General features: G+C 41.0%; 1 protein-coding gene across 8 annotated transcripts in view; it reads right to left on the bottom strand.

The window, feature by feature from the left end:
• TCF12 (transcription factor 12) overlaps positions 1-11,029 on the bottom strand; it is a 392,318-nt gene extending 381,289 nt beyond the window's left edge. For 2 of the 8 annotated variants that reach the window (XM_043471864.1, XM_043471862.1), the window contains exons 1-3: positions 10,797-11,027; positions 9,714-9,810; positions 8,735-8,807 (exon numbers count right to left, since the gene is read on the bottom strand). In XM_043471864.1, the coding sequence (XP_043327799.1) occupies positions 8,735-8,807; positions 9,714-9,788 (148 nt within the window). In that variant the 5' untranslated portion in view covers positions 9,789-9,810; positions 10,797-11,027. Of the gene's footprint in view, positions 1-8,734; positions 8,808-9,713; positions 9,811-10,235; positions 10,361-10,796 lie in introns of those variants that run through there. The other 6 variants (XM_043471865.1, XM_043471867.1, XM_043471868.1 and 3 more) reach the window with 6 other exon arrangements.
• Between the last annotated feature and the right edge of the window lie 1,669 nt (positions 11,030-12,698).

Here is a 12,698-nt window from a genome sequence, read left to right on the forward strand (position 1 = left end):
CTCAAGAGCCTCTTGATGAAAGTGAAAAAGGAGAGTGAAAAAGCTGGCTTAAAATTCAACATTCAAAAAACTAAGATCGTGGCATCCAGTCCCATCACTTCATGATAAATAGATGGGCAAACAATGGAAACAGTGACAGACTTTATTTTCTTGGGCTCCAAAATCACTGAAGCCATGAAATTAAAGACGCTTGCTCCTTGGAAGAAAAGCTATGACCAACCTAGACAGCATACTAAAAATCAGCACATCACTTTGCTGACAAACCACAGCTAGTCAAAGCTGTGGTCTTTCCAGTGGTCATGAATGGATGGGAGTTGGACCATAAAGAAAGCTGAGAGCCAAAGAATCAATGCTTTTGAACTGCAGTGTTGGAGAAGACTCTTGAGAGTTCCTTGGAGTGCAAGGAGATCCAACCAGTCCATCCTAAAGGAAATCAGTCCTGAATATTCATTGGAAGGACTGATGCTGAAGCTGAAACTCCAATACTTTGGCCACCTGATGCAAAGAACTGACTCACTGGAAAAGACCCTGAAGCTGGGAAAGACTGAAGGCGGGAGACAGGGATGACAGAGGATGAGATGGTTGGATGGCATCACCAACTCGATGGACATTAGTTTCAGCAAGTTGGTGACGGACAAGGAAGCCTGACATGCTGCAGTCCATGGGGTCACAAAGAGTCAGACCCGACTAAGTGACTGAACTGAAATGAATGACCTTTCAAAACTCTTCTTCTGCCTGATATTTTCTTGGAATTTTAACAACAGGCACCATTTTATGGCACTAAAAAGCAACTTTGATATGCTGTTCTTGATGGGCATTTCTTCACCCTATCTACCATCATAAATATCACATTTTACCCAAATCAAAATGAGATAATGCTTATAAACAGTTTAGCACAGTACCTAGCATATGATAACAGCTCAATCAACACTGGCTATACAACTGGTTATAATTATTACTATTAATAATGAATATTACATTAGTATTACTTAAGAGGGTACCATAAAAATGGCAGCTACCATTTTTGAAGCTGCACAGTGTAGTAAACAATATACAGAGATCTTATTGGATCCTCATATGGATTCTGAAGGTAAGCATTATCATTCACTCTTCACAAAGGAAAAAAGTATGCTCAGATCATTTAAATGACTTTCCCAGGGCCCAGCTATTAAGTTCCAATCCAGTCATCTGGCTCCTGATACCAATTCTTCCCACTACACTACACTGCCTCTCTTATAAAACACCAAGAATTCAAGGACTCTCTCACATTTTCTACATTAAATAGAATCATGCCGACTCACTCCACTCCCTTCACCATCAGAGGAAAAAAGTGAAGAACTTCACACAACTTGAAAGATGGAATGCAGAGAGTAACACTTGGATGCTTTTGTACCCCAAAGTAACAAAAAACAGAGAACAAACAGTAGATGTATCAGAAATGTATAGAATCCAACTAGATTCCACTCTATTTCGACAAGCACAGCTCAAAGAATGCCAAGAATTCCCTCCAGTCACCACACAATCAAATTATATACAAATACAAATCTGCACCCAATGTCATCAAACACTCCATCTATTAAGTAATAAATAATCAGCCAAAGTAACTATTTTATATATTTAACTCCACCATTAACATCAATCCTTGACCTTTCCCTAGGGTATACATTCACTCACTTAGCTTTAATTATAACTTGTAAGAACAAAACCCCAAATCTCCACCTCTTAGCCAAAGGAAACCAAAGGAAGTGTGGATAAAAATGTATGGATGTACAAAAAGGTATTCACTATCATATTTTTTATAATACCAAGAAGCAAATCAACAGACTCTCGAAGCATCAAGCAGTAAGAGAAATTATTTGATAAAAGTTACACTGTATCCATCCCATGTAATAATACAACAATTTTTAAGGGAGTTTATGAAGAATCTTTTTTGATGCTTTTGAACTGTGGTATTGGAGAAGACTCTTGCAAGTCCCTTGGACTGCAAGGAGATCAATCCAGTCAATCCTAAATGAAATCAGTTCTGAATATTCATTGGAAGGACTGATGCTGAAGTTGAAGCTCCAATACTTTGGCCACTTGATGTGAAGAACTGACTCACTGGAAAAGACGCTGATGCTGAGAAAGACTGAGGGCAGGAGGAGAAGGAGACAACAGAGGATGAGATGGTTGGATGACATCACCAACTCGATGGACATGAGTTTGAGCAAGCTCCAGGAGTTGGTGATGCAGGGGGAAGCCTGATGTGCTGCAGTCCATGGGGTCACAAGAGCTCAGCAACCAAACTAAATGAAGAATCTTTAAGAATATGAGATAATATTCATAACATCATGTGAAATAAAAAAGCAGGTCAAGAAATGAAACCATCAGTAAGCTCACAATGTTGCAAACATACAACAGGGGAAAAAAAGATTAGAAGGAAATAAATCAAACTGTAAAATCTACTCGATAGTAAAATAATGAATGTCTTTCCCCACCTATTGCTTTTTTGTTCTAACTTTTTTCAATGATGATTATGTATTAATTTTATAGGCAGAAAATAGCTTTTTTTAAACCAAAATCTTTAACTCATCCTGCAGCACTCTTTTCTCATAAATCCCTAAATTAGCAAGAGTCCCAGGCCATGTGAAAATCAAAATGCTCAAAACATATCTTTTTTTTTCCTCCAGCACAACAATCTTCCAGTTTCACCAGAACTGCAAAAGTCACTTCTCTTACCTACAGAAACCCAATCCTTCAAATTCTGTCAATCCTTTCCTTTCTTCTGGTATTTTTCCTTCCTACTTCCTATACTAATACCAGGTCCAAATTTACACCAGAGATTAGCACAATAGCCTCCTGAGTAAGTAAATGCTTTCCTTATTTTATTGCCTCACCACTAACAATTCACTTCACCACAGTTCACTATGTGCCAGATACTGTTCCTAGAGCTTTACTTCTATCAACTCAGCTAACACTTGTAACAACTCATGAGGCTTTTACAGAGTAAGAAACAGAAGCATAAAAAGGGTAAGAAACATACCCAAGATCACCAGCTCATAAACAGCAATGGTTAGAATTGAACCCATGCAGTATATAAACATGAGCTCCTCTAGGAGTACAGGAGTTGTCATCAATAAAAATCAGTTTCTCTTTCCCTGAATTGTGTATACACAGGACCTTGAAGCAAGCCTCCCATTTCCAGGTCTCTGTTAATGAAAAGGAGGACATTTGGGAAGACAGTTCTTCTCTTCTCTAATTCATTTTTTGTATCTCCTTTAAAGTCAACTCTAAATTCAACACTTCTGATTTATCTTTAAACCAGTCCCCTCACTCCTCAGCACATCCTTATTCTTATGGACTCAATATAACCTACACTGATGCGCAATTGTTGACATTTTTTGTTACAGATATTTATCTACCTCGTATTTTTACATCTTATCTATCTATCTAATGAGATGCCTCCCCTTTTTCTCTATATCCTTCTCCATTTGCCACCTTCCCAAAAGCTAGGAGGATACCAAGATGTGCAAATACTAAATAAATGTGTTTAATTGATAAATCTAAGATAAATATGGCTCAACTATTTAAAAAAGCAGAAAATGTTTCTAACTGATATATTTAAATGTTCATCTTCTTTTCATTTTATTCTATAAGCACAAAAGAATTAGATCAGTAATTTCGACATCCCTTTCCAAAAAACCATATTCAAGCAATACACAAAAGCAGTCCTATTATATGATTTTTTTTTTTTAATTATCCCACACACTGTCCAAAAACTACTTTTTTTTCCAGGAGACTTTTTCTAATAGTGTTATTTTACTCTTTTGTGGAAAGTTATTCCAGCCTTTGACAACACAAGGCAGACAATGACATTCCACACATGATTATCAATTGTTCAAGAACAAAAAAGACTATTTGGCTTTAATAAGAAATTACTGGGATTTCCCTGATGGTCCAGTGGTTAAGAATCTGCCTTGCAATGCAGAGGACCCGGGTTCAATCCCTTGTCTGGGAACTAGCCAGAGAGCAGCTAAGCCTGTGAGCCACAGCTACTGAGCCGGAGTGCTCTGAAGCCCATGCACCACAACTAGAGTCCATGCACCACAACGAAGGAAGAGCCTACTTGCTGCAACTGTTAAGACCCAATGCCCAAATAAATAAATACTTTAAAAAATGATTTAAAAAGTAAAAAGAATATACATATAAAAAAAGAAATTACTGTATATAGCCCCATTAAATCTAAAATGTGAAAATGAAAACAACTGTATTTATATTTAAAGTTGAGTATCTTCACCTTTGGGCTTCCCTGGCGACTCAGAGGTAAAAAAATCTGCCTGCTAATGCAGAAGACATGGGTTTGCTCCCGGGGTTTGCTCCCTGGGTTGGGAAGATTCCCTGGAGAAGGAAATGGCAACCCACTCCAGTATTTTTGCCTGGGAAAGCACATGGATAGAGGAGCCTGGTAGGCTACAGTCCATGGGGTCGCAAAAGAGTCAGACACAACTTAGTGACTAAATAAAAACAGAAATCTTCATCTTTTTTATCTTCCTATCCAAGAGAATGATTTTAAAACTCAAATAAAAAGACAACATAAAAGACAGAAAGTTGAATCTGTATTTAAACTGTTAATGAAAACAGAAATAATAATTAATCAAAGGTATGGCTCACTGTAAAACCAACCCTCTAAAATACTGTGACCTAATCAAACTGCTTTTCAAATCCATTATAAGCCATGACTACTTAAAATAACTATAGGAACTACTCCTAAAAACACACAATACCCATGGTTATAATCTTGTATCTAATTTTTCTGTTTTCTAAGATTATATTTTCATATACAGATTCTCTAAAAACACTCCTTTACTATTTAACTTTTACTTTAAATAAGCAACTTAACAATAGACTATATTTATCCTAAAATATTGTATTTTTCTTCACATGCCTGTTGACTCTGCAGTTACTTCCTGATCACTACAGCTTGCCAGAAGCAAATGTCTAACATGGCTCAGTTATCCAAGTAGCAGTATTAAATTTGAGTAAGTCTGTATTATTACACACTGTAGTCAACGAATTTCAATACTGATAGGTACACAAAATGAAACATACCCTACTCATAAGTTTATAATACCTTAAGTGAAAAACCCAAACCTAGTTTTGCCTTTATAAAATTACCACTCCTACTTATACTTATAATTCAGTTAAAAAATACATTGGTAAAACTTTGGTATTCTCTTTTTTGATATTTTGAGTAACACTGTGGCAATCTGTGAGTAAGTATTGACTAATTTTTCCCTTTTTTTCTTTTCAAATTACTTTAAAAATAGATAAAGCTACATTAGGGAAACATCAGGACATCAGGAATCTTCATGATGATGAAACTGCTCTTGTACCTTGACTTTATCGCTGTCAGAAACCTAGCTGTGATACTGTACCATAGTTTTACAAGTATGCTTGTGAGAAGCATGGTGACGTGCAAGTGGGATCTCTGTATTGTTTCTTACAACTGCGTATGAATCTACAATTATCTCAAAACAAAAAGTTTAATTTAAAAAACTGGGGATAAATTTAATGAGAATTCATTTTTCTGCCCCATATCAATATTTTCAAAAAGTCTATATGTACATATGAAAATACCACCCAAAAAATGAAAACCTGCATTCCTTTTAAAAATTAAGAGCTAGAAAAATAATTCTTGTAATTCTTTCCAAAAATCTTCGGCAAGAAATTTATAGTGTTACAAAAGTCTGATTTGAACAAAGAAAAGTGAAAGCTTTACTTGGTAGCTAAAATAACTTTCTAGATAGAAATATAAGAGACAGACTCAATACGTATAGTTACTTACAAAACATATATATCCCACTTCCTTTGGACACCTCTTATGACTTAGATTCAAAAACTAACAAAGGAAATCTTTCAGCTATCATGTAAATATTTAAACTACTAAAATCTAAGCCAAATATCACAATTTAGTTCTACACACTCAAGACCTAAAGTTGGAGGGGAGAGTGGATTTAAACACCGAACTATTTCCACTCTGTCAATCCTTTCAACAAGCTTTCCTCTAATAGGACAGTGTTGTCCTATAAAGTGCCTCACCTTTGACTCCTACAGAAAGAAGCCCCCCTCTCAAGGTCACAATAAGAATACCTCAGAGATTATATCCTATCAAGTAGACAAGTTCAGTCTTATTATAATGCAAAGAAAATTAACACCCTCGCTGAAAAAATAAAAATTATGACTAATTTTTATTGCCTTATTTTTTGACATATTACTTATTGTCAAGACAAATAAGTAATAGAAAATATACATTAACCTTTTCCATGGTGACTTTTGATAAAGTGTCAGCTATCATATAAGTTATATTTTCCATTCAGAATAAGATTTTAAAATAACATCACATACTATAGCACTTACAGTGAAATTAAGTCAGCATCAAAAAGGACAATCAATAAGGGCAATTATACTATACACTTACAGTTTTCATGAGGCAAAGCCTTGGGATTTTACAAATGTTATTTCAAAAACAAGGTAATTAGTCTTTAAGTCATGTCTTCAAAAGCAAAGTCAGATCTTTAGCTCCTTCCTTATATACTGCAAATAATCAGTCATTAGGATGTATTACATATCCTTTGACATCAGGACAGAAGATTATTAAAGTGTCAATAAAATACGTAAGTAAAACAATACCGTCATACCCATTTCTTTTAAACGTTTCCTTTAAGATAAGAAACGGCTGTAAGGCCATATCTACCAGTATACTTTCACATAAAATAATTGCTTTGCAATTTCCCCTTCCCCCAAAGCTAAATCCATTCAGAATTACTAAAGGTCACAGCTTTTTTTAATTACAATTTTTTCCTGAAATTTAAAAAAAAACCGCACAGAAAAATATTTAAGTTCGTTTTCATTGGATACAAAACCTAACAGTTTTAAAACTTAAAATTTCCTGCTCCAAAGAAACAAATACTATGAACACTTCTACAGTGTAGAAAAATAATTTTTTATCTGTATAATGCATGCTACAAAAAGGACCCACAACTGCCCCAGTGCCATGCTAGTAATACACATCAAGTTCACCATACTTTTTAATTTTAAAAAGTAAAAAAAAACACATAGTTGACATTATTCCAAAAACAGAAAAGTATTTCTAATAGCAAATTTCTAAGCTCATGTCCCTGATATCAATGTCTGTTACATATATTTTCTGCAATTCAAGCCAATCTGAAACAGCAATATCATTACTCATTTAATGAAATATACTAAGCATCTACTATGTAGTCAACAAAGTAAGTTTTAAAGTTCTTGAGTATATCAACTGCAAAATTTGACAGGTACTCAAAACAGTAGTAAAGAAAGAGAAAACAGCCTTCTTCTATATTAACAAATAACCTTCTCTCCCCAACCCAAAAAAGCAATGACTTTCCAAACAATTACCAATAAACAGACAGAAGTGGGAGAAGAGCTGAGGTTTGGCTGACATTTTATGATAGTCTTTTGATTAAGAATAATACTAGGCTTTAGAATATTTAAAATCCAAAACATTTTTATTTTACTTATTTGAGAAATAAAACATGCTATATTTTCCCTTTAAGTTGTAATTTCATAATTAAAAATGAATTTTAGTAAATTCAAGTAGTGTATGATTTTTAAATAGAAACTTTTTTAACGTAAAGTGGTATAAAGGGTTAAACTGGTTATGAAATTAACCATTTCTGATGTTTTGCTTTCACACTTAAGAAATCAGCTATCATTTTATTAGGGGAAAGAAAAAAGCAACAGTCAAAAAGAAATACATTGAGTTTCAGCCTAGAGATTTGACAGCTGGTTTTCTTAGGATGATGCTGTCTTGGCTTTCATTATTTTTTTCTCATCTCTGAGCACTAAGGAATAATCTAAGTTAAACAGAAAATTATAGCTTTTCTACACTAGAATGAACCTAGCTTCTGAAACATTTATTTTTTTAAATCATGAGTATAAAGGAAAAAGTGCATTCTTAAGAAATATGGGATAAATATTCATAATGGAGCAAGGTAGTTATAAATATACAGGAGGTAAATCAAAAGAGCAAAGCACTACCGTAGGAGGAGGAATTTAACTTATTCTAAGTGTTATTCTACTGTAATGTGAATGTAGGACAGAATTCAGTCATCTGTGTTATTTGAAAGTAAATCTAACTTGCTATTCATTTATTTGCAACATTTTAAATAACTGTCTACAAAATTGTTAATTTCCTGCAGACTTCCAAAGGAATAGCCATCTTTTAAAATAAGCCTTACTAATTATTGCTTGACTCAATTTCAGTTTTCATATGCCTATTTTAAGTAATATTATTTTACCAAGTCTTTTTTTCCAAAGGTTTAATAATGCTAATGGGCTAAAATTTAGAAAAAATTTTAAAATACACACATGTATATATAAACAAAAAAAAACACACATACACCAAAGAGCATTTTCTTCTTGTACTTTTCAAAATACAGAAGCATGACACAATCACCTGTACTCAAACAAGATGACTTTCAACTTAAAAATTCAGAGAAAAGAAAATTTTTTAAAGTCACATTGAAATTCTCAAAGAAATGTCAATGGATCCTTAGAGCTACAGCCCACATTTGGGGCTTGTTGTTTTTGTTGATGGTTCTAACTAGACGCTAAAGAATGGCATTAAAAAAACATACTAAAACACTTCATATTTTTCTACATAAACATACCATAACACCAACATAAGAGTTTCTGATTTTAGACATGATCTTACCTGATCCGCTGAACTGACTGCTTCCCAGTGTCGTTGGTCTGGTTTTCCCACTATTAACAGGTGGGGAAAACATCTACAAAATAACCCAAACATTTCTATTAGTCCTGAAATTCTGCTAGACTCCTTGCAAACACAGTTCATCAAGAGTTATCAACTAGCTACTGTATTTCAGAGAGAAGTTAAAAATGGAGATAGATATACATTCAGATCCAGAAAGGCAAACACACTTGGTAATACTATTTCCTCACACTATTTGGAAATACTGGCTGTTTTCTGTTCTGAAAATCCCGTCACTTGTATGAGAAATTCTGAGATTATTAAGTTTAAATGGTAAGTTTTGGTCAATGATCTTCATTTTGTAAAAGCAGTTAATAAACAAATTCAACCCATTAGAAATAAAGGCAATGGGCTCTTTGATTTCAGGTTATATTTTTCCCTGTGTTAAAAAAATTTCAAACATATATACACACATACACTTCTCATAATATGTATACATTTACACACACATACACGTGTGAAGTCCATATACATTTATCTTAAGAGGGTTCAACCCAAAAGGCAGGAAATTTTAGCCCTTCACTAGTTTCATAGTTCAGGTACCATAAACTATACCACATCTTGGGAAAGGAAATGATTAGGAGTATTGAAGAAAAAAACAATTTTCTTTTTTCATATGAAGTTCAAAATCCCTAATAACCATCAGGGTCAGAGGGTGACTAAACCAAAGCTCAAGACTAAGTTGTTCTCCTTTTCACTGGTTAAATCAAGTGACCCCTCTGGCATTAAAGTTTTAAATCTGCAAGTCTAGACATTACATCAAAGTTCAGGTGTCCAACTTGGGGGAGCTGGACTCCAGCCCTGAGAACTACTGCTCAAAGCAGATGGAGTTCACGCTGCTTAGTCTCCATGTCGCTCTCCCCCTTTTCTTTTTTCTGTAAACCTCAGTAGAACCCCAAGATGCCGTGGAGAGCTCTCATACCGCACTGAAGTCCAGCAGGTCGCTCAGCTCCTTGTCGGTCCCTATAGCGGCCATGCGCTGCTGCTGGGGATTCATCTTCGGCCACTTTTAACAGGTCCTGAGGCAGAGAAAAGAGGCTCAGCTAGAGACCAGCCAGAGACCGCCGAGGCCCAAAGTGTGTTCGGGGATGGAGAGGGGCGTAGAGGAAGAGGAAAAGCGCCAGGCTGACTTCCAATACCCTCCTCGTTCCCCACCGCCGCGCGGGCAGGGGGCAGGAGAGCCCGGCGCCCGCACGGGTCCGTGAATCCACGCGTTCCCCGGCCCGGCCCGGGAGCGAGGCGGGGGCTCCCGCAACTCGTCACCTCTCCCGCAAGTTTCCGAGCCCGTCCTGCCCCCTCCCCGGCGCCCCCTACCCCGCGCCGCCGCCGCCGGGTGCCCGACGCGCGGGGCCCGGCCGGGGCGGGGGTCTCCAGGGGCGGGGTGAGGGACGATTGGGCATCCAGGGAGCGGAACGGCGGCGAGGGGAGTAGCGAAGTGACTCACTGGCTCTGCAACAATAGAACTGACAAGTTGCAGGGAACGCGCCGCTCGCAGGCCCGCGTCTCTTGCCGCCGCCGCCCGGACGTCCCCCGCGGGCCCCGGGGGTCGGAAAGCATCCCCCGCGCGTCCCAGAGACGTTTTTAAAAAGAAAACAGAAACACGGACAACTAGTCCCGCTCTCGCCCGGCGTCCTCCTCCCCCGGTTCGGCCTCCTCCCACTTTTGCTGCCCTGCCTGCGGACGGCCGACCCCGGAGCTGCTTAACAATGAGCCTGGCTCGGTAGCCGAAGAGCCCGCTCTCCCGCGCGCCCGGGAGCCCCTGCCGAGCGCTGAGCCGGGCTCGCAGGCCGAGCGCGCCGCCCGCGGGCCTGGCCGTCCGCGACTCTCACCTCCACCCCCACTCCGCTCCCCAACTTGGAGGGGACCCCGGGTTCGCTTCTGTACAAAGGGGTGCGGAGTTGGGGCGCGGGCCGGGGGCGCCTCTGCTCCGGCCGGGACACGGCGGCGCCCCGCACCTCCCAGCCCCGCCACGGCGTCCCCCTCCCGCTCACCGGCCCGCAATTACCTGCCGCCCCGTCTCCGCATCCAACCACCTCGATTAAAGTTCACTTTGGCCGGGAGAGCGGGCTCGGGCTTCCCCTTGCACCGCCCGGCGGTTCGGCTCACTTTGCCCCGCGCGAGCTCTCGGATCCGGGCCGGGGAGGCGGCTTTCGGGCCTGGCCGCCCCTTCCTCCCGGGGCGGGCTGGCGGTCCCCCCGAATAGAACTTGTGGGTCTCCTCAGGCGGACATTTTTTTCGCTGAGGCAGCCTCAGCACCGCGCTCGGCTCGGCTCCGGATCCCTCCGCGCCGGGAAGAGCCCCGGGTTAACCCCTTCGTCCCCGGTCCGCTCCCGCCGCCTGCGCCGAGGAAGTGGGGCCAGCGGAGGGGGCGGGGAGGAGCCGACGGGAACGGGGAGGGGCCGCCGCGCGGCTGGCGGACAAAGCCGGCGGTGGGGTGAGGCGGACCGGAGCGGGTGGGGAGGGGCGGGAGGCACGCGCAGGCACCCCGTGAGGCAGGGCCGGGCCGCCTGCGAGGAAGCCTGGTCGGGCCCTCGGGAGATGGGCGGCAGTCGCCGTGGCGCCTCCCCCAGCCCGTTCTGCTCTGGCCTCTCTTCCCGAAGCAGAGCGGCGGAGACGCAACAGCGGGCGCATCTGGATCCGCTGCCCAGGCCACCTAGCCCGAGGCCGCAAGAATCCTGAAAGGCTTTCCGGAGCAAGCCGCGCTGGACGCCGGACGCCGGACGCCAGGCTTGGCTTGGCCTGGAGGCTTCGGCCCCAGGAGGCTACGCATGGCTCGGCGCGGAAGATGAGTGCGTGGGGAAGGGGGACCGGCCACCTTGGTGGGCTCTTGGAGTAGGTACGGATGGTCAAATTCGTTGGTGGGCGGAACGCAGAAGAGGCAAGACCTCCCTCAAACCACACAAAGCAACGTGGGCTTCAGGTTCCCAAACACTCCACTCACTCAAGCTTCCACGTCTGCAGCCCTCTCGTCCTGTCCGATTTCCAATCAAGACTACCGGATCGCACCGCAAGAAGAGTTTTTGTAAATGGATCAAGCCAGTCCCTTCGTTTTAGAGATGGCCCAGGTAGGTTCTGTCGCACAGCCGCAGTCTTGGCGCAAGTACTGAACTTGGCCTGAAGAACCCCAAACGGAGTGGAAAGACGACAGAATAATTAAACCTCAATTTTTTTCCATTTGGATATCAGAGTAAGGTTTTCTCCAATATCAGCCAGGGTTTGACTCTTTGGGTCAGTGAATGCAGTAAGGACCAGTAAGGCCCCGGCAGAAGAAACAGTGAGGAAAGAAGACAGATCCAGAGTAACACTGAAAAATGCAGCCAACACCATGAAGGCAAGAAGGAGCCTTTGGAGGCCTGATCTGCATGGAAACAAGCTCAGTTGCAGATATGCGATTACTATACTTTATTACAAATAGAGCTGTCCAGCGGAAGAAGGCAGTTGTAGCTTGAGGGTAAGGGTTTCCATGACGTTGTCATCTGCCACATTCTGTACTTGTGCCAGATTCTGTAGCCTCCCCTGTATCTACTCCCCCTTATCTGGGTAAACAGCCACCCTGCTGCTTGGCGTCACATCCCTGGCCTAGCTGTCTACTAGAGAATGTGGTTCCAGTGTAAGCAAATTAGCAAAATTCCAACCTAAATAACTTAGCATAGTTCTATTCCCTGCTGCAGTTACTGGTTGGCAATGTGCATGACACAATTTCGGCCAACACTGGGGGCTTCGGGGAGAGTTTTTGTTTGTTTCATATTCCAAGAGAGCTTCAAAGGCAACCTCCTGTTTCTGCATGTGCTCAAGAAATCCAGGAGCATTTAAAAGCAACCCAAAAACGTGAAGGAATATCAGCAGCATATTTTATGGGGGGAAAAAAAAATCAAGAAACTCCTGGACTTTGAACCGCCATCTTCCA

This window comes from Cervus canadensis, chromosome 6, assembly GCF_019320065.1.
Source record: "Cervus canadensis isolate Bull #8, Minnesota chromosome 6, ASM1932006v1, whole genome shotgun sequence".
Classification (NCBI taxonomy): Eukaryota; Metazoa; Chordata; class Mammalia; order Artiodactyla; family Cervidae; genus Cervus; species Cervus canadensis.